General features: G+C 40.8%; 1 protein-coding gene across 3 annotated transcripts in view; it reads right to left on the bottom strand.

Moving 5' to 3' along the window:
* LOC140733195 (cullin-9) overlaps positions 1–23,396 on the bottom strand; it is a 292,661-nt gene that overhangs the window by 232,819 nt on the left and 36,446 nt on the right. For all 3 annotated transcript variants that reach the window (XM_073056198.1, XM_073056200.1, XM_073056199.1), the window contains one exon: positions 17,720–18,337. In XM_073056198.1, coding sequence (XP_072912299.1) covers positions 17,720–18,326 — 607 coding nt within the window. In that variant the 5' untranslated portion in view covers positions 18,327–18,337. The remainder of the gene's footprint in view (positions 1–17,719; positions 18,338–23,396) is intronic.

Here is a 23,396-nt window from a genome sequence, read left to right as displayed (position 1 = left end):
CTCATCTCATTGATTGGAACATCCGACTCCAAATAGGTTTTGTAGAAGGCATTACCCCAGAGGTTCACATACTTTTTGAACCTAGACTGTGATTGTTTAAATGGTGTGAACAGTATTGACGAGAAGTACAATTGTTTGTGTGTAATTAGTTTAGGCAGATTGTGTTTGTCTATCATTGTGATTTGGATGACGATCAGAGCATATTTTATGAACAACTAATGCAAAAACTCAGGTAATTGCAAGGGTTCACAAACATTTTCTTGCAACTATACCATAAGGTGGCCAATTAACCAAACAACCTGCATGTCTTTGGAATGTGGGATGAAACTGGACCAGCTGGAGGAAACCCACATATCACAGGGAAAACATTCAAACTGCACATATTAAGCTCCAGAAACCAGGATTAAACCAGGTCTCTGAAGCTGTGGGGCAGCAGCTTCACTAACTGTTCCACTGCACTCCTCCCTCCAGTGCATCACCTACTCCTGAACCCTCAACCAAGCGTGGGCAGAGCCCATGGCCACATCATCTATTTTGTCATCATGCATTTAACATGATTAAAATAAACAGATGGTTGATAACTTACATGGACTTTGTGGGACAAGTGACCTCTTTGTTGTCCCTCTCTGATAATGGAAAGATCCCTATAGAAGTCAGTATTGCAGTGCAGCCTCACATCTTATGTTTGATGATTATTGCAACACAGAAAAGACTTATAAAATATAGTCTGCCGTTGAACAAAGGTAAAATATCATGCAATCCAAATTAGATAAACTAAAACAAAATGACATTGGAACTTGAGCAAATAAACCATTATTCAGCAAAATAAATGGAAGTGTAGAGTCACAGAAAAGTACAGCACACAAGCAGACCCTTCAGCCTATTTACTCTGGTGGTTTGAGGGACGACTGCGCAAGCACGTGAATATCAGCAAGTTAGACCAGTGCAAAGAGTTTAAAAGAGACAGCTTTATAAAGCGGGCATCTAACGAGCAGGCAATGGAGTAGATGGAGTCAGAGTAGGAGGGCTTTGCCCCAATGAGGCTTCAGTGATAACGGGGCGAAGCAAGGTAGGTTATCTGTGAAGAAGAGCAACAGGAAGTATGTGTGTGAGGCCGGTGTTCTGTACTGGGTGTTGGATGTGGGATGTCCGGGAGACTCCCAGCCTCCCAGACGGCCACATCTGCATCAGGTGCGTCGAGCTACAGCTCCTTAGGGACCAGGTTAGAGAAGTGGAGGTGCAGCTCGATGACTTTCATCTGGTTAGGGAGAGTGAGGAGGTGGTAGAAAGGAACTATAGGCGAGTAGTCACACCGGGGCCTCGAGAAACAGATAAGTGGGTAACAGTCAGGAGAAGGAAGGGCAAGAGTCAGATACTAGAGAGTCCTCCTTGAGTACTGTTGTGGGGGATGGGTGGTGGACGTCCTACCTGGGGGAAGCAACAATGGCTCCGCCTCTGGCACAGTCTGGCCCTGTGGCTCAGAAGTGCTGGGAAAGGAAGAAGGCAGCAGTACTAGGGGATTCTATAGTTAAGTGTCAGACAGGCGATTCTGTAGACACAGGAAAGAAACGCTGATGGCAGTTTGCCTCCCGGGTGCCAGGTTCCGGGGTGTTTCTGATCATGTCCACAATATCCTGAAATGGGAAGGTGAACAGCCAGAGGCCTCAGTACATATTAGTACCAATGACATAGGTAGGAAAAGGGAGGAGGTCCTGAAAACAGACAACAGAGAGTTAGGAAGGAAGTTGGGAAGCAAGACCTCAAAGGTAGTAATCTCAGGCTTACTGCCTGTGCCACGCGACAGTGAGTATAGGAATAGAGTACGGTGAAGGATAAATGTGTGGCTGAGGAACTGGAAGCAGGGGGCAGGGATTCAGATTTCTGGATCATTGCAACCTCTTTTGGGGCAGGCGTGAACTGTACAAAAAGGATGGGTTGCACTTGAATCTGAAGGGGACCAATATCCTGGCAGGGAGGTTTGCTAAGGCTACTGGGGGGAGTTTAAACTAGAATTGCTGGGGGGGGGGGTGGGAGCCAAACTGAAGAGATGGAGGAAGGGGCTATTGGCTCACAAATAGAGAAAGCTTGGAGACAGTGCAAGAGGGAAGATAGGCATGTGATAGAGAAGGGATGCACTCAGACCGATGGTTTGAGATGTGTCTACTTTAATGCAAAAAGCATCATGAACAAATCAGATGACCTTAGAGCATGGATCAGTACTCGGACCTGTGATGCTGTGGCCAATACAGAGACTTGAATGGCTCAAGGGCAGGAATGGCTACTTGAGTGCCAGGCTTTAGATGCTTCAGAAAGGAGAGGGAGGGAGGCAAAAGAGGTGGTGCATGGCACTGCAGAAAAGGAAGAAGTAAGTCATGGAGGGATTGTCTACTGAGTCTTTGTGGATGGAAGTTAGAAACAGGAAGTGTTCAATAACTCTACTGGGTGTGGTTTTTTTAAAATATAGTCCACCCCATAGTAACAGGAAACAGATTCTGCAATAATGTAATAATAAGGTCGTCATGGTGGGAGATTTTAATTTCCCAAATATTGACAGGCATCTCCCTACAGCAAGGGGTTTAGATGGGCTGGAGTTTGTTAGGTGTGTTCAGGAAGGTTTCCTGACACCATATGTAGGTAAGCCTACAAGAGGAAAGGCTGTACTTGATCTAGCATTGGGAAATGAACCTGGTCAGGTGTCAAGTCTCTCAGTGGGAGGGCATTTAGCAGATAGTGATCACAATTTTATCTCCTTTACCATAGCACTGGAGAGGGATAGGAACAGATAAGTTAGGAAAATGTTTAACTGAAGCAAGGGGAAATATGAAACTATTAGGCAGGAACTTGGAAGCATAAATTGGGAACAGATGTTCTCAGGGAAATTAATGGCAGAAAAGTGGCAAATGTTCAGGGGATATTTGCTTGGCATTTTGCATTGGTACGTTCCAATGAGACAGGGAAAGGATGGTAGGGTACAGGAACTATGGTGTACAAAGGCTATTGAAAATCTAGTCAAGAAGAAAAGAAGAGCTTACAAAAGGTTAAAAAAAAAAGATCTAGAAGATTATAAGGCTAGCAGGAAAGAACTTAAAAATGAAATTAGGACAGCAGAAGGGCCATGAGAAAGCCTTGGTGAGCAGGATTAAGGAAAACCCGAAGGCATTCCACAAGTACGTGAAGAGCAAGAAAATAAGACATGAGAGAATAGAACCAAGTGTGACAGTGGAAAAGTGTGTATGGAACCAGAGGAGGTAGTAGAGATACTTAATGAGTACTTTGCTTTAGTATTCACTATGGAAAAGGATCTTGGCGATTGTAGGTATGACTTACAGCGGACTGAAAAGCTTCAGCATATAGACATTACGAATGAGGATGCGCTGGAGCTTTTGGAAAGCATCAAGCTGGATAAGTCTCCGGGACCGGACAAGATGTACCCCAGGCTACTGTGGGAGGCGAGACAGGAGATTGCTGATCCTCTGGCAATGATCTTTGCATCATCAACGGGGACGGGAGAGGTTCTGGAGGATTGCAGGTGTTGTTCCCTTATTCAAGAAAGGGAGTAGAGATAACCCAGGAAATTATAGACCAGTGAGATTTACTTCAGTGGTTGGCAAATTGATGGAAAAGGTTCTGAGAGGCAGTATTAATGAACATCTGGAGAGGCATAATATGATTAGGAATAGTCAGCATGGCTTTGTTAAAGGCAGGTCGTACCTTACAAGCCTGATTGAATTTTTTGAGGATGTGACTAAACACATTGATGGAGGTAGAGCAGTAGATGTAGTGTATATTTAAATTGAAGCAAGAGGCAGAGAGGGAAGAGGTAAAAGAAGCTCGGAGAGAAGCTGTTTTTTTTTAAATGATCCGGGCAAAGAGGCTGGACTGCGCAGGCGCATGACGTAGAGCGCGATGTAGCGCGCCAAAGGTTTAAAAAGGAGAGAAAGTTTTCAACGATCATTTAAATCAAAGCAAGAGGCGGAGAGGGAAGAGGTAAAAGAAGCTCGGAGAGAAGTTTTTTTTTAACTGATCGGGACAAAGAGGCTAGACTGCCCACGCACATGAAGGTCAGCCTCTGAGATCAGCAGGGGAATTTAAAAAGCGAGCAGAGGTTGAGTACGAGCTTCACTCCAGGCGAAGTAAGGCCAGGTAAGCTCCTTTAATTAATCTAATTAGCTTAGGAGTAGGTAATGGAGGCAGCAGTTAGGACAGTTGAGTGCTCTGTTTGCAGTATGTGGGAAGTCAGGGCGACTATAGCTGTCCCTGATGACTACACCTGCAAAAGGTGCATCCAGCTGCAGCTCCTGACAAACCGAGTTAGGGAACTGGAGCTGGAGCTGGATGAACTTCGGATCATTCGAGAGGCAGAGGCAGAAATAGACAGGAGTTTCAGGGAGATAGTCACCCCTAGGAGTCAGCTAGTTGGGTGTCTGTCAGGAGAGGGAAGGGGAATAGACAGGAAGAGCAGAGCATCCCTGTGGCCATTCCCATCAACAATAAGTATACCGTTTTGGATACTGTTGGTGGGGACAACCTACCAGGGACAAGTTGCAGTGGTTGCGTCTCTGGCACTGAGACTGGACCCTCAGCTCAGAAGGGAAGGAGGAAAAAGAGGAGAGCAGTAGTGATAGGGGATTCAATAGTTAGGGGGACAGATAGGAGGTTCTGTGGAAGAGATTGAGAATCCCGGATGGTCTGTTGCCTCCCTGGTGCCAGGGTCTGCGATATCTCAGATCGAGTTCTCAGTATTCTCAAGAGGGAGGGTGAGCAGCCAGATGTTGTGGTCCATGTAGGGACCAATGACGTAGGTAGCTAGGTGCCAAGGTAAAGGACAGGACCTCCAGGATAGCAATCTCAGGATTGCTACCAGTGCCACGTGCAGGTGGGTTTAGAAATAGTAAGATAGTGCAGATCAACACGTGGCTGAAGACATGGTGCAGGAGGGAGGGCTTCAGATTTATAGATAATTGGGCAGTTTTCCAGGGAAGGTGGGACCTGTTCCGGCGGGACAGTTTACATCTGAACTGAAGGGGGACAAATATTCTTGCAGGTAGGTTTGCTAAAGAGGGTCCAGTGGATTTAAACTAGATACGAGGGGGGAGGGGAACCTGAGTGTTGGAACAGATATATGGGAGGAAGGAAGGAAAAGAAGACAGTAAAGTTCTTTGTACTGTTAGAGATAAACAGAGAGGAGGAGGTGGAGAATTTCTTAAATGCATTTATTTTAATGCTAGGAGCATTGTAAGAAAGGTGGATGAGCTTAGAGCATGGATTGATAGCTGGAAATATGATGTAGCTATTAGTGAAACATGGTTGCAGGAGGGGTATGATTGGCAACTAAATTTTCCTGGATTTCGTTGCTTCAGGTGTGATAGAATCGGAGGGACAAGAGGGGGAGGTGTTACGTTGCTTGTCAGAGAAAATATTACAGCAGTGCTCTGGCAGGATAGATTAGAGGGCTCGTCTAGGGAGGCTATTTGGGTGGAATTGAGGAATGGGAAAGGTGTAGTAACACTTATAGGGGAGTATTATAGACCACCTAATGGGGAGTGAGAATTGGAGGAGCAAATTTGCAAGGAGATAGCAGATATTTGTAGTAAGCACAGGGTTGTGATTGTGGGAGATTTTAATTTTCTACACATAGACTGGGAAGCCCATACTGTAAAAGGGATGGATGGTTTGGAGTTTGTAAAATGTGTGCAGGATAGTTTTTTGCAGCAATACATAGAGGTACCGACTAGAGAAGGGGCAGTGTTGGATCTTCTGTTAGGGAATGAAATAGGTCAGGTGACAGAGGTATGTGTTGGGGAGCACTTTGGGTCCAGTGATCACAATACCATTAGTTTCAATATAATTATGGATAGGACTGGACCCCAGGATTGAGATTTTTGATTGGAGAAAGGCTAACTTTGAGGAGATGGGAAAGGATTTAGAAGGAGTGGATTGGGACAAATTGTTTTATGGGAAGGATGTAATAGAGAAATGGAGGACATTTAAAGGTGCAATTTTGAGGGTACAGAATCGTTATGTTAGGTTGAAAGGAAAGGTTAAAAGCTTGAGAGAGCCATGGTTTTCAAGGAATACTGGAAACTTAGTTAGGAAAAAGGGAGAGATCTACAGTAAATATAGGCAGCATGGAGTAAATGAGGTGTTCGAGGAATATAAAGAATGTAAGAAGAATCTTAAGAAAGAAATTAGAAAAGCTAAGATATGAGGTTGCTTTGGCAAGTAAGGTGAAAATAAATCCAAAGGGTTTCTGCAGTTATATTAATAGCAAAAGGATAGTGAGGGATAAAATTGGTCCCTTAGAGAATCAGAGTGGACAGCTATGTGTGGAGCCGAAAGAGGTGGGGGAGATTTTGAACAATTTCTTTTCTTCAGTATTCACTAAGGAGAAGGATATTGAATTGTGTAAGGTAAGGGAAACAAGTAGGGAAGTTATGGAAACTATGACAATTAAAGAGGAGGAAGTACTGGCACTTTTAAGGAATATAAAAGTGGATAAATCTCCGGATCCTGACAGGATGTTCCCTAGGAACTTGAGGGAAGTTAGTGTAGAAATAGCAGGGGCTCTGACAGAAATATTTCAAATGTCATTAGAAACAGAGGTGCCGGAGGATTGGCATATTGCCTCATGTGGTTCCATTGTTTAAAAAGGGTTCTAAGAGTAAACCTAGCAATTATAGGCCTGTCAGTTTGATGTCAGTGGTGGGTAAATTAATGGAAAGTATTCTTAGAGATGGTATATATAATTATCTGGATAGACAGGGTCTGATTAGGAACAGTCAGCATGGATTTATGTGTGGAAGGTCATGTTTGATGTATCTTACTGAATTTTTTGAAGAGGTTATGAGGAAAGTTGACGAGGGTAAAGCAGTGGATGTTGTCTATATGGACTTCAGTAAGGCCTTTGATAAGGTTCCACATGGAAGGTTAGTTAGGAAGGTTCAATCGTTAGGTATTAATATTGAAGTAGTAAAATGGATTCAACAGTGGCTGGATGGGAGATGCCAGAGAGTAGTGGTAGATAACTATTCGTCAGGTTGGAGGCCGGTGACTAGTGGTGTGCCTCAGGGATCTGTACTGGGTCCAATGTTGTTTGTCATTTACATTAATGATCTGGATGATGGGGTGGTGAATTGGATTAGTAAGTATGCGGATGATACTAAGGTAGGTGGCGTTGTTGATAATGAAGTAGGTTTTCAAAGCTTGCAGAGAGATTTTGGCCAGTTAGAAGAGTGGGCTGAAAGATGGCAGATGGAATTTAATGCTGATAAGTGTGAGGTGCTACATTTTGGTAGGAATAATCCAAATAGGACATACATGGTAAATGGTAGGGCATTGAAGAATGCAGTAGAACAGTGTGATCTAGGAATAATGGTGCATAGTTCCCTGAAGGTGGAATCTCATGTGGATAGGGTGGTGAAGAAAGTTTTTGGTATGCTGGACTTTATAAATCAGAGCATTGAGAATAGGAGTTGGGATGTAATGTTAAAATTGTACAAGGCATTGGTAAGGCCAAATTTGGAGTATTGTGTACAGTTCTGGTCACCGAATTATAGGAAAGATATCAACAAAATAGAGAGAGTACAGAGAAGATTTACTAGAATGTTACCTGGTTTTCAGCACCTAAGTTACAGAGAAAGATTGAACAAGTTAGGTCTTTATTTTGGAGCGTAGAAGGTTGAGGGGGGACTTGATAGAGGTAGTTAAAATTATGAGGGGGTTAGATAGAGTTGACGTGGATAGGCTTTTTCCATTGAGAGTAGGGGAGATTCAAACAAGAGGACATGAGTTGAAAGTTAGGGGCCAAAAGTTTAAGGGTAACACAAGGGGGAATTTCTTTACTCAGACAGTGGTAGCTCTGTAGAACGAGCTTCCAGTAGAAGTGGTAGCGGCAGGTTTGGTATTGTTATTTAAAGTAAAATTGGATAGGTTTTTGGACAGGAAAGGAATGGAGGGTTATGGGCTGAGTGTTGGCCAGTGGGACTAGGTGAGAGTAAGCGTTCGGCACGGACTAGAAGGGCCGAGATGGCCTGATTCCATGCTGCAATTGTTATATGGTTATATGGATTTCAGCAAGGCATTTGATAAGGGACCCCATGCAAGGCTTCTTGTGAAAGTAAGGAGGCATGGGATCCAAGGGGACCTCGCTTTGTGGATCAACATGGAGGTCAGTGACCAGTGGTGTGCCTCAGGGATCTGTTCTGGGACCTGGATGATGAAGTGGAGGGATGGGTTGGTAAATTTGCTGATGACACAAAGATTGGAGGTTTTGTGAACAGTGCGGAGGGCTGACAGAGATTACAGCCTGACATTGACAGGATGCAAAACTGGGCTGAGAAGTGCCAGATGGAGTTCAACCCAGATAAGTGTGAGGTGGTTCATTTTGGTAGGTCAAATATGATGGCAGAATATAGCATTAATGGTAAGAATCTTGGCAGTGTGGAGGATCAGAGGGATCTTGGGGTTCAAGTCCATAGGAAACTCAAAGCTGCAGCGAAGGTTGACTCTGTGGTTAAGAAGGTGTATTGGCCTTCATCAACCGTGGGATTGAGTTTAAGAATAGAGAGGTAATGTCACAGCTATATAGGACCCTGGTCAGACCCCACTTGGAGTACTGTGCTCAGTTCTGGTCACCTCACTACAGGAAGGATGTGGAAACTATAGAAAAGGTGCAGAGGAGATTTACAAGGATGTTGCCTGGATTAAGGAGCATGCCTTATGAGAATAGATTGGGTGAACTCAGCCTTTTCTCCTTGGAGTGGCAGAGGATGAGAGGTGACTTGATAGAGGTGTATAAAATGATAAAAGGCATTGATCATGTGGAAAGTTAGAGGCTTTTTCCCAGGGCTGAAATGGCTAACACGAGAGGGCACAGTTTTAAGGTGCTTAGATGTAGGTACAGAGGGGATGTCAGCGGTAAGTTTTTGTTTAAATAAACGCAGAGAGTGGTGAGTGCGTGGAATAGGCTGCCGGAAACGATAGGGTCTTTTAAGAGACACCTGAATAGGTATAGGCAGCTTAGAAAAATAGAGGGCAATGGGTAACCCCAGGTAATTTCTTAATTAAGTATATGCTCAGCAGAGCATTGTGGGCCAAAGGGCCTGTATTGTACTGTAGGTTTTCTAGGTTTCTACGTAGTCATTGCCTAACCATTTAAACTGCCTGCTCCCATCAGCCCGCACCAGGACCATAGCCCTCCATAATACCTACCATCCATGTACCTATTCAAAGTTCTCTTATGCATTGAAAATGAGTTTGCATGCAACACTTGTGCTGGCAGCTCGTTCCATACTCGTGGCCCTCTAAGTGAAGGTTTCCCCATAAGGTCCCCTTAAACTTTTCACCTTTCACCCTTAACCCATGACCTCCGGCTGTAGTCCCACCCAACCTCAGTGGAAAAAGCCTGCTTTTACCCTATACTCCTCATAATTTTATATACCTCTATCAAAACTTCCCGCAACCTTCTACATTCCAAGGAATAAAGCCCTAATCTATTCAATCTTTCCTTGTAACTAAGGTCCTCCAGTGCTGGCAGCATCATTGTATATTTTCTCTGTATTTTTTCAACCTTACTTACATTTTTCCTGTAGGTAGATGACCAAAACTGCACATGATATTCCAAATTAGGCCTCACCCATGTCTTATACAAATTCAACATAATGTCCTGTACTCAATACCTGATCTATTAAGACCAATGTGCCAGTTTTCTTTACAACCCTATCAACCCATAATGTCACATTCATGAATTATGGACCCAGATCCCTATGTCCTACTGTACTGCTCAGTGCTTTACCTTTCACTGTGTCAGACCAGTGGTCCTATTGAACTGCAACAACTCTCACTTGTCTGCATTAAATTCCGTCTGCCATTTTTCAGCCCATTTTTCCAGCTGGTCCAAATCCTGCTGCAAGCCATGGTAGTCACCTTGTGTGTCCATTACACCCCAACCTTGGTGTCATCCACAAATTTGAAATAAGAGCCAAACTGCATTCAATTCAAATTAAAGGAATAGGTCATGTTTATTTTATAAGTATCAGCAGTTTCATGCAAAACTTTGCCATGTTGTCTACTGCTTTGCAACCATACTGCACTTACCCATCATATTTCCATAGGAGCTGCTTGGGATCCATCACTTTGCATCTAAATCTCCCAATACAGTCTCATGCTTACAACAGTTCCAGCCAAGATTCCCAGAGGCTCACTAATCTTTGGAACTCAAAGTTAATGGGAGGTTTAATTGATGTGAACAAGGAGGTCTTGACAGAACAGATATAAATTATTCTCATTGGCAGAAGTCAGGAACAGATAAATGGGCAAAGATTTAGTATTACTGTTGAGATGGGGGGATTAGGAGGAGCACACAAGAGGAGGAAGGATGGCAGTTGGCTAAACAACTAGATTGTGAATGGACAAAGGATGGCAGGAGGAAGTGAAGATTCGGGGAGTGAGTTAGAGACGGAGGTCGGCGGGAAAGAGAAATGGAGTGGAAAAAGCAAGAAAAGAAAACAGAGGTATGAGATGTCAAACTCTGAGGAGTCAGGGGATGACCAAAGTAGGATAGCAAAACAATGGAAAGATGAGGTTAAAGCAATGAGAAAACTGAGCGAAGACGGGGGCGTCTTTTGATGATTGGAACCCCATTCATTTGACAAAGATAATCAACAAAGTTATAGGCGAGGTCAAAAGAGCAAAGGTATTACGAAATGGATCGCTATTAGTGATTTGTCGGGATAGTGCTCAGCAAGGCAAAGTGATAAGATTAAATAAACTTGACAGCAAAAAAGTACAATGTTCAATACCCAACAACAGACAGTGGACTAGAGCAGTTATTTCGGGAATACCAACAGAAGTGACTATGGATGAGATTAAACAGAACATAAAAGGAGCAAAAATTATTGAGACCAAATGTTTGAAAGTTACAAGAAATGGAATAAAGTGTGATAGTTTATCGGTTATGATTAACTTTGATGAAGAAAGATTGCCAACTAAAGGTTATTTAGGGCATATGTGTTATGAGGTCAGAATATACCGTAGATTCCGGATTTTAAGCCGCTACTTTTTTCCCACATTTTGAACAGCTTTGAACTCTGCGGCCTTTAATACGGAGCGGCTAATGCATTATTTTTTTCATGCCGCCAAAAACATTTTGCCTCGTAACAGTAGACCAATAAAATTGATGAGTAGTTCACAGAGGTCCAATGAAATTGTACGATAAATCAAGCGCACTTTCACAATTAAATTATTGTAAATCAGTCATTTGTACTCACCCTCATCAACATGGAAAACACTCGAAGAAAAGCATTGTGCTGCCTTTATGGCAGTTATTTAGTTTATAATATTTTCGCTTAGTAATTCATTTTCTAGTTAAAGTTAGAAGAGTTTTAACTATATTTGTTTTCTGTACTACATCGCGGGATGCTATGACGTCACACCCGGATTCGCCGCGTCTTGTGGGAAAAATGCCGTTTGCGATAAACGGGACGACGGGGGCGAGCGGCGGAGCGGCATTAGACCCGAACGAAACGCTGCTTTTAAGTTAAAGGCGATCAATAACTTTTCCTGGTAGGCTGCAGTATATATATTTTTTACCAGTCGTTAGGAGATATTGGAATGTTGTTCAGTAAAAAAGTATACGCAACGTATATTTAAAAGTAGCCGCGTTACAGGCACGGTTCGAAAAAAAGCATTTGCAATATGTATTTGTTTATGTTACCATACGGATTTAATTAAAAGTTAAAAAATCCTCATGTGTAATATCTTTCTGTGTAAATATCTCATATTACAACGTGGGACACCTGCGGCCGAAAATCCGGTGCGGCCTAAAATCCGGTGCGGCCTGTACAAGTAAAAAATTGATTTTCTTTCTAAAATTAGAGCCAGCGGCTTTTAATCAGGTGCGCTCTGTAGTCCGGAATCTACGGTATATACCACTGCCTTTAAGATGCTTTAAATGTCAGAAATTCGGGCACATTGTGGCAGTTTGCAGAGGGAAACAAAGACATGGGAGATGCGCTGGAGAACGTGAATACGGGAAATGTGAGGTGGGAGCTAAGCTGAAATGCTGCAATTGTGGTGGGGAACACAGTCCAGCTTATCAAGGGTGCATTAATAACAAGAAGGCAGCTGAGATACAATATGTTAAAGTAAGTCAAGGGATTAGCTACGCAGAGTCAGTGAAAGGAATTGCTGAAAAGAAGGCTATCAAGCAAACAAATATAGGGAATAATAAACCAGTGAACTATGAAGGCTGTAATATGATAAATAAGGATACACTAATAATGAGTAGAAAGAATTTCATACTGTTTATGGTAGATGCAATTAACTGTTCAGCACAAACAGACAAGAGAACCAAAAAAATTAAAATTATAGTCAAGTCTGCAGAAAAATACTTTGGTATTACAGGGCTTAGGTGGGAAGTAGTTAAAGAAACACTGAATGGAGGATCAAACAGTTCACAGGCAGGGGAGGCGGGATCTTAATGGCAGTATATATTTTACAATGGAATGCAAGGAGTCTTATAGCAAATGGTCAAGAATTAAAGAAATATGTATCAGAACTTAAGGAAAAACCTCAGATTTTATGTACACAGGAAACATGGTTGAAACCACAATTAGATTTTGTTTTACAAGGATATATAGCTATTAGAAGGATCAAAGTAATGACAATGGTGGAGGAGTAGCAATATTTATAACCAGTGGGATGAGGTATAATATAATCAACATAGGGCAGAAATATGAATCAATAATAATCAAAATTTGGATAGGCAGAGAAAGCTTGGTAATAATAAATTATTATAATCCATGTCAAAGATTAAGCAAAGATACATTAAACACAGAGGATGGTGGGATGAAAGGGAAAGTAATATGGCATGGGGATTTCAATACAGTACACTATAAGGATGTAAAAATACTGATGAAAACGCAATCGTGATAGAAGAATTTACGGATGATGAAAAATTGGTACGTATAAATAATGGAGAAGGTACGAGATATAATATTTCCCAAAACACAGAATCCGCAATAGACAATATTTGTAAGTAGAGAATTAGCAGGGATCAGTACTTGGAACGTATTAAAACAAACTACAGTAGGAAGTGATCACTATCCCATACTCACAAGGATTCAGATTAAAATAGAACAAAATAAAGGACCTAGAGCAGGGGTGTCAAACTCATTTTAGGCAACGGGCCGGATTGAGCAAAATGCAGCTTCATGCGGGCCGGATCAGTCGGACGCGTGCGAACGCAGCTTTCGTTGCCTCCGTTTTTTCAGCCTGCTCTCATGTGTCTCAGTCTCTGCTATAACTACAAAGTGTTTCACTTTACAAATTACGTTTCTTATGAAGAAGACTGCCGAATAAACACTAAAAACCCTGAAAACCTGGTACCTGAATAAACTCAGCATTAGCCATATCATACGCCATAGGCGCTTCGATTACTGGGGCCAGCTTTAATAGTAATTAGATATTATCTCACGGGCCAAAGATAATTCCACCGCGGGCCGGATTTGGCCCGCGGGCCTTGAGTTTGACATATATGACCTAGAGTGTCAAAGTGGAAACAAATAAGGCAGATTGGGAGATATTTCAAAAAAGTGAAGTAAACTGCATAAAGATTTTAGATGAAAATATATTGAATATAGAAGAAATGAATGATAAATTGGTCACAGCAATTATAAATTCAGCAGAAGAAACAATTCCAAGAAGTAAAAGGTAGAGGAGCGAGGAAAAGTGTTCCATGGTGGAATTGTAAATGTAGCAGAAGTATAAAAGTAAGAAATAAAGCATTTAAAGTGTTAAAAAGACAACATTCGGTAGAAACATTAATACAATATAAAAGAGCACAAGCAGTAGTTCGGAAAATAATCAGACAAGCAAAGCGAGCATACTGGAAACAATATTGTAACAAAATTGGAAGAGAAACTCAACTGTCTGAAATATGGAGCATGATAAGGAAAATGAATGGTATAAGTAGTAGTAAAGAGATTTCTGTGCTAAAGCGCAAGGACAAAATGGCAATTAACAATGAAGAAAAAGCAGAAATATTGGCAAAAACGTTTGTTAACATACATAGCTCGGAAAATTTGACAGTTGAGGCTAGACAGCAAAAGGAGGAGAGGCTTAAACAAACTTCAGGAATGACGGACAAAACAGCAACATCAGAAGTGCTGGATACACCTATTAGCATAACAGAAATAGAAAGAGCCATTGTGAATGCGCGGCCAACTTCTCCTGGGAAGGACCAAGTATGGAGTATAATGCTGAAGCAATTATCAAGAAGTGCACTTCTAGTTCTGTTTAATAATATATGGGAAATAGGTAAAATACCATCTGCATGGAAACATTCTGTTATTGTTCCAATAATTAAACCTGGTAAAGATTCATCAGACCCAACAAACTATAGACCAATTGCATTACCTTCACAGCTAGGTAAACTTATGAAACAAATAATAACTGATAGGCTTACATACTTCCTAGAAAAAAAGTCTTATTTCTCCCTACCAAAGCAGTTTTCGCAAAGGAAGAATTACAGTAGATTCAATACTTAGCTTGGAATCTGAAATTAGGAAGGCTCAAACAAATAGGGAAATGGTCCTAGCGGTATTATTTGACATAGAAAAGGCATATGATATGCTCTGGAAAGAGGGAGTGTTAATTAAATTGAAAGAATTAGGGGTGGAAGGAAAGTTATATAACTGGGTTCCAGACTTTCTTTTTGGTTGAACAATTCAACTCAAAGTGGAAGCAGAGTACTCCAGGACATATTTGGTTGAAAACGGAACACCACGAGGTAGTGTCTGCAGTCCATTACTATTTACCATAATGATAAATGACATATTTGCGCAAGTTGAACATAGTGTGGGGAAATCCTTATATGCAGATGATGGGGCTTTATGGGTGAGAAGAAATTTAATTTATATACAAAGGAAAATGCAAGATGCAATTAATAAAGTGGAGGAGTGGGCAAATAAATGGGGTTTCAAATTGTCTAAGTAAGTCATAAGTGATATGTTTCTCAAGAAACCACAAACCAGTTTCCATGAAATTATATGAACAAAAATTAGAGCAGGTATAGGTAATCCAGTTCCTCGGTTTGTTACTCGATAAGAAACTTACATGGAAAAAGAAAATTGAGAAAATTACAAACAAATGTAAAAAAAATAAACAACATTGAGGTGTCTTGCTGGACAGGATTGGGTTGTGAGCAGGTTATTGCATGAGGGCTACATTGGATTATGGATGTGTAGCATACATGTCAGCTGCAAAAAGTAATTTAAAAATGCTGGATGTTGAGCAAGCTCAGGCCCTCAAGATATGTAGTGGTGCATTCAGAACATCACCTGTATCAGCTCTTCAAGTCGAAACGGGGGAAATGCTATTAAGACTTAGAAGAATAAAGCTAATGCTACATTACTGGGTTAACATCATGGTGCATAACTATTCACATCCAGCTAAAGCTATATTAAAAGACTGCTGGGAACATAATAATTCAAATTATAATAGCTTTGGATGAATTGGGGATGCAGCAGCACAAAAATATGTTCTACATGAGATGGAATATACCCCTACAGATCCATTATCTGATGTTCCTCCATGGCTCTTTACAATACATACAGTGGATATAAACCTGCAACAACTTTTTAAAAAGTCTAAATGTGGAATCAAACTAATAGTACAAGAATATATAGACCTGCATTTTAGAAACGAATTAGTAATATTTACAGATTGATCAAAAGACCATAGCTCTGGCCACACAGGTATTGCAGACCACATTCCTCAGTGCGAAACCAGCATTAGAAAAAGAATATCAAACCATTTATCAGTGTATACAACAGAATTAATGGCAATATTGAGTGCATTATCTTGGATAGAAGAAAATAATGTCAAAAAGGCTGTAATTTGTTCAGACAGTTTGTCTGCATTAACCTCTATCAAATCAAGAAAATCAGAAAGTAGACAGGATATTTTATTGGAGATTCTATGCAAGTTACACACACTGACCGAAAATGGGGTAGAAGTAAGCTTCCTTTGGGTTCCTGCTCATTGTGGTGTGGAGGGTAATGAAAAAGTGGACATTATAGCTAAACAATCATTCAAATCGTCTATAAGTCCCTCTAAGCAAAAGGGAAGTCAAAAGCATTATAAAAACACGTATTGAGGAGACATGGCAGAAGCACTGGGATAAGAGTGAAACAGGGAGACAACTGTACAAAATACAAAGGCAAGTCAGATACCAAAGAATATCAGGTGGGGATAGAAAGATAGAAGTGATCATCAGTCGTTTAAGAATTGGTCACACAAGTCTTAATTACACATTATACAAAATAGAGAAACATCCAACTGGGTTGTGTGAATACTGTAATCAACCAGAAACAGTTGAACATGTATTGATAAAATGTAAGAAGATTCAAAGAGAAAGAGTGAAGACGATAGGAGCGCTTAAGATAAACAAAATAACTGCTGTGGGTATAGAAGACATTTTAAGTGGGAGTTCAAGAGAAATACAGACCAATATGAAGTATCTGAAAGACTCTGGTTTATTATATAGAACTTAGGGAATGCAATTCTTTTCATTCATCCTGTTTATCAAACGATCCACACTCCAGTCTAGTAGATGACGGTAATGCACCTTAAAGCTGGTTTGCCAACCGCCATAAAACAACACAAGAAGAAGAAGAATTACTATTGAGGAGTGTAGAAAAGAATTAATATCCTGGAAGGAAACACAGAAATAGACAAAGGGCCAAATGATTGCATAGGATTCCTTGAAAAAAAGTGAAAGTTTGTATAGATCGAACTACTTACTCAACATAAATATTGAATATTGTATTTTTGTTCAATATTGGCTTGTAGGTTATTTTAAACAAATACTGATTATACTGAATTTAATGCTAATCACAAATTGCACAAACATATCAATAAAAAGCATTTTGTATGCTTGTGCAACCAGAGAAGCAACCGATTATTGGATGTAATATTAAGACATCATGTGTTGGAGCTAACACATTAGTATGGACAGGGGATTGGCTAATGGGCAGAAAACAAGTAGCAGTAAAAGACCATTTTCATGTTGGCAGCATGTGACCAGTAGCATACCATGGGGGATCAATGTTGAAATTACAAAGGTTTAAATTTGACTTAGAAGAACCAAGAAAATGTATGGTACTCAGACAAGACAAAACTAAGTGGAAAAGCAAATAGACAATTTTTCTAGAGATTGGTTTATGTGGTCAAAATATTAGAATTCAATGTGGGAAAATATGAATTAGCTCATTTTGGAAAAAAAAGAACAGACCCATTTCAATGTAGAGGAAAGAAAAAGGCACAGATGGAGCCAGGTGAGAGGAGATCGGAGATAGAGACAAAGGCTGAAAAGGTGACAAGTGAAAACAAGATCCCACATATGCTAGAATCCAATAACTAACAAAGATGATGTAGAACCAGATAAGGGAGTGATAAGGGACAATAAGAACCATTTTGAAAAAGAGATAAGAGAACCAAAAAGTGTAGCATACGATTGATAGGCAGATGTAACTAGATGGACAGAGAAAAGAGCACATTAAGTGCGGATTATCTGTAGTTGAAAAAAATTGATATTAATACTATTGAGTTGTACTATCCAGGAAGAATGTGTTCTTCTAGTCTGCATTCAGACCTTTCCAAATTGGAATTACCAAGTCAAACATACAGTGGTTGAAGTGTTTAACAATGAACATCCTACCTGCATCATGTGAAGCAAGGGCTCGAAGCATCTTTCCAGCACTCCTGCGTGTTTGTGTTTCCTTGTTACAGAGTAATTCCATAAGCACATCCAAAGCTCCCGTCTCTTTAAACACCCCAACTAGTGAACCAATACTAGCATAGGCACTCAGAACGTGAATTGTGTGCGAAATATTCAGGGATGAGTCTGGTCCAGATTTGCGAGACATCTGCCGCCTTGCTCTTTGCACCAAGTGTTTGACATCCTCCTTCATGTCAAGTAACTCTACATCATCAAACGTGACATCAGAATCAACATTCACTGGCTCTTGTTCAACTTTCACTCTCTGACTCTCAGGTTTCCGTTTCCCCAGGAGAGTGGGACAGTTGGCATATACATCTTCAGCTGACATCCACATTAAAATATTGTCTGCTTTGTTGTCACTAGAACTGCTTCCTCCATTGCTGCTGCCTCCACCTCCGCTGTCATCTATACTCAGCACGTTCCAGCGAATTAGATACTCTGTAAGACCATCATGTGAACGGCGCTGTCGGATCAGCTCTTCTGGATATGCCTGCATTTTTGGCCCCAGCTGGACCAGGAGGTTTTTGCTACGCTGTTCACCCATTTTGTCAGTACCTGAACAAAAAGTTACAATTATTTTTTTTGCAGTAAAGTTTCTTTAATACTTCATAATCCAACAGCTGCAAAATACTTACTCAGATCCCAAGTTTGGCCACTAGTCACACCTACTGGAATAATTTTACTGTATTAGAACAATTGCATCTTAAAATGCAATGACTTTGTAGTTCTTCTGCAGATCTAATAGTTACAGTTGTGTGTAGATATTTGAAATGCACATTAGGAATAGTTAAATACATTAGCAATCATGTCAAGGATACACTGAATAACTGAAAAAGCATAATCACACCCCAACTTGACAACCGTTTTTGGGTTCTGATTTTGGCAACTGCAATTTATCAAGGCTCTGCAGATGAGATGAATATGTGATATTTATTTCTATCAGGAGTCTAATCGTCCAGAAAAAACAAATTTTGGCCAACCAATTCTTATAACTAACACACTCCAACAGAGGTAACATACTAGTGAACCTCCTCGGCAAGCTCTCCAAGTGTGGTGACCAAAAAAGTGCATAGAAATCCCAGTTGATTACAGCTCTGATCAACACCATCATACCCTTAGTACTGATCAAAACTCTCCAAAATCTAGGCTACTGTACCTCCGTCTGCAACTGGATTCTTGACTTCCATACTGGGAGACTACAGTCAGTGCAGACTAGAAATAACCCCTCCTCCTCACTGACAATCAACTCTAGCGCACCTCAGGATACATACTTAGCTCACTGCTCTACTGTCTAGCTAGGCACAGCTCACATCCATCTATAGATTTGCCAATGACTCAACCATTGTTGGCAGAATTTCAAATGGTGACAATGTGGTGTATAGGAGTCAGCTAGTTGTGTGTCGCAATAACCACCTTGTACTCAATGTCAATAAGACCAAAGAATTGATAGTGGATTTCAAAAGGGAAAGTCAAGGGAACATACATCTGTCTTCATTGAGGGATCAGCAGTGGAACAGGTGAGCAGTTTCAAACTCCTGGGTTTCAACATCTCTGAAGATCTATCCTGGGTCCAATATATTGATGCAATTACAAAGGCTGCAACAGTGACTGTAAATTATGAAGAGTTTGAGGAGACTTGGTACGTTTTTTGATATCACAAGGGTGCGGCCTGGAAGACTAGCACACCTTCAGGGTGCCAGATTGTTGCGGCTCTGGAGACAGGCTAATTCAAGGCCAGTGCCTCTGACTGAGGAGTCACGGGAGAACAAGGAACATCGAGAGCAGCAGGTTAGCTACTGGCTGTGTGTCCAGAGACAGAGCCTCAGCATCGATTCACTGGGCGTGGAACTCGGTAAAAGTGATACAACAGACTTTTAACATCATAAATCAGCAAGTTGTTTCCCCTATTAGGGACAGAGACAGCCTGTGGTATGTTGAATTACTGGGTGAACGAGTAGTCTTTGGGGTACTGCAAGTCTGTGTCTTTACTGATGCTTTGCTGCACGCTTGAATGCTCAGTGGATGGCACCAATGTTTTTTTTGCTGGTGGGGGGGGTCATTGTCCTTCTGCTGCTTGTGCGTGAGAGGGGGGAGCTGGGGGGGGGGCCTCTGACTTTAAACTGCCATTCAGTCTTTGGGGCACTCCTCTGTTTTAGTGGATGGTTGCAAAGAAAAAGAAGTTCACGATTTATGTTGTATACATTTCTGACATTAAATGTCCCTCATGAACCTATTGATGGCACCAAAGACTCTCAAATTTCTACAGATGTATAGTGGAGAGCATTCTAATTGGTTACATCACTGTCTGGTATGGAGGGACCACTGCACAGGATCGGAAAATATTGAGAAAGTTGCACATCACGGGCATTAGACTCCTCAACATCAAGGACATCTTCAAAAGGCTATGCCTCAGAAAGGACCCAGGACATATCCTCTTCTCTTTGTTACATCAGGGTGGTATTACGGAGCTTGAAGACACACAACATTTCAAGAACAGCTTCTTCCTCTCCTCCATCAGATCGCTGCTGAATGGACAATGCACTACTTATTTTAGCTTAATTTTTAATATACATTTCTTCATGTAATTTATAGGAGTTTTTAAAAAATTGTATTGCAATGTACTGCTGCCACAAAACAACAAATTTCATGACATTTGCCAGCAATATTAAACTCAATTCTGATTTAGCCTAATGAAAGTTTTTAATAAAGCTGCCACTTCTGAACTTTTATACTCATTCTCCCAATGGAAAGAAAACATGCCATACACCTTCTTTACCATTCTATCCACTTGTATTGCCACTTTCAAAAAGCAATGGCAGGGTTGAAAAACACTTGACTTATGAACACCTCTACATACAAATGAGCTTCTATAACATTAAGTTCAAATAAGCTGGCCTAAGTATATTCCTACAGGCTGAAGAACTACCGTAGATTCCGGATTATAAGCCGCTACTTTTTTCCCACATTTTGAACAGCTTTGAACTCTGCGGCCTATAATCCAGAGCGGCTAATACATGGTTTTTTTTCATGCCGCCTCGTAAACATTTTGCCTCGTAACAGTAGACCAATAAAATTGATGAGTAGTTCACAGAGGTCCAATGAAATTGTACGATAAATCAAGCGCACTTTCACAATTAAATTATTGTAAATCAGTCATTTGTACTCACCCTCATCAACATGGAAAATACTCGAAGAAAAGCAAGACCCGAGCGCGTCAGACCCGATTAGACCCGATCGCATTGCGCAAGCGCGTCAGAGCCGATTAGACCCGATCGCATTGCGCAAGCGCGTCAGAGCCGATTAGACCCGATCGCATTGCGCAAGCGCGTCAGAGCCGATTAGACCCGATCGCATTGCGCAAGCGCGTCAGAGCCGATTAGACCCGAGCGAAAACGCTGCTTTTAAGTTAAAGTCGATCAATAACTTTTCCTGGTAGGCTGCAGTATATATATTTTTACCAGTCGCTAGGAGATATTGGAATGTTGTTCGTGCTGTTCAGTAAAAAAGTATATGCAACGTAATTTGTGTTACCGATACGTATGTATATTTAAAAGTAGCGGTGCGGCCTAAAATCCGGTGCGGCCTTTACAATTAAAAAATTGATTTTATTTCTAAAATTAGAGCCTGCGGCTTTTAATCAGGTGCGCTCTGTAGTCCGGAATCTACGGTAGTTATTTTCTTTACACTTTCAGTAATTGTTCTTTTTTTAAAAATTAGTCTTACATATTTATGATGATAATCATTACAATATTGTAGAGGGATAATTACTACAAAGTGAATTTGTTTATTTTCTGACTTACTGTAGAAGTGGAACCTGTTTCCTAATAGAGGATGGCCTAAAGTTTCATCTTGCATTTGACTTCTCAAAATGGGTTAACTTGTGCTTGTCAGGATTAAACTCCACATTCTACTACTCTACCCAAAATTCCAACCAATTTATTTAAATCCATATAGATATCTATATGTATGCATATTACTAATGTGGTCCCAGCACTGATCCTAAACACCGCTACTTTCAGTCAAAAAAACAACCCCCCCCCTTACACTTTAGTTTAGTCGCTAAAAGCTATCGCACTCCTTCTCTCCCTTTTTTCCCCACTCCAAACTGTTAAAACTTTTTAATTCTCCTATCTGCCTGCAAATACGCCTGTTTTGCGATGGCTTCAAAGACCACCAAATTGGGGAAGAAAGGAGTTCCTGCCGCTGGCCCCTCAGGCGAGAATATTACCTTGATTTTGGAGCAGCGTAGACAGGAGATAATAGCTGAATTTAAGTCTTCTATTAGTTCGGTGAATTCAAAATTGGATCATATTACGTCCACGGTGGAGGATCATGCCTGATGCGTATCACGTCTCGAGACTACTATGGATATATTAGACTGCCGTGTTAAAGAGCTGAAAAGCATTTGTTCCGACTTAAGAGATCATAACAGCAAGTTATTATCCAAAGTTACTGATTTGGAAAGTTGGAACAGACGTCAAAATCTGTGTATTTTCAGCTTGCCAGAACATATCAAACATGGATCTTCTGTCGAATTTTTCTCTACTCTGCTAAGTGAGATTTTTGGGAACAAAATACTTCTCACCTCACCCAAGATAGACAGAGCTCACCGCACTTCAGGACCTATCCCGGACCCAGGACACATGCCACGTCCTGTAATTATGTTTTCATCGCTACCAGACAAAAGATTTCCTCATTAAAGAAGCTCGTCAGAGAGCAAAGCTGGAAAATAAGGGTCAACCAATTTGTGTTGTCGAGGACTATGCTCCCCAAGTTCTGAGTCTGCAAGCTGAGTTTAAAGGAGTTATGAAAGAACTATATTATCGTGGATTCAGGCCTTCCGTTCGATTTCCAGCTCACCTCCAAATAATTCTTACTAATGGAGACAAAATGTGGTTTAACTCGACTTCAGATGCTCAGAAATTTATTGATGACCTCCCTGTGGCTTCAACTCTCTCTGGTTTTGTCTGATGACTCACACTGGCAGAGAAGTACTTTTTTTCTGGGTTTTTTCCCCAATCTTTCTTAAGTCAGTAAATTTTTTTTCATAGTTTTTTGTGGGTAGGTTATTGGGTAAAATCTGTTTACTTGACTTTCTTTATATTTTTTTCTTAAACACTAGCTCATTTTTTTTTGGATTATTACCTTGACTTAAACATATCAAATTTCGGTGGAATGGTTGTTCTTTTCACTTTGTATAACTTTAGTTTGTAGTGCTAAAAGTTTCGTTTTTTGTAACTGATACAAAATTGAGCTAATAATGATGATGCTAAGAAACAGGAATTGGAATTACGGGGTGACATTTTTTTTGAAGAGCTTGCTGCTGTTTTTTGGTAGCTTTCTTGTTCTGGGGTTTGGGGGGGAGAGGTGGAACTCTAATGTCAACATTATTCATAGAACCTTTAGACATCTGTATTATTCAGGACGTTTTTCTGTCCTGTTTTTCTTGTTTTACACTTTTGCCCCAGAATTGTTACTTGAATTTCAGACAATACTTATGTCTTCTATCCTATATTTTTTTAAAGGACAATGGTTAGTCCATTGAATTTTGTAAGCTGGAATGTTAAGGGATTGAACCATCCTGTTAAAAGAAGGAAGGTGCTTTCACATCTTA

The sequence above is a fragment of the Hemitrygon akajei genome, chromosome 9 (assembly GCF_048418815.1).
Source record: "Hemitrygon akajei chromosome 9, sHemAka1.3, whole genome shotgun sequence".
Classification (NCBI taxonomy): domain Eukaryota; kingdom Metazoa; phylum Chordata; class Chondrichthyes; order Myliobatiformes; family Dasyatidae; genus Hemitrygon; species Hemitrygon akajei.
The sequence above is the reverse complement of the archived record's forward strand: the minus strand, read 5'-3'. Positions and strand labels throughout refer to the sequence as shown.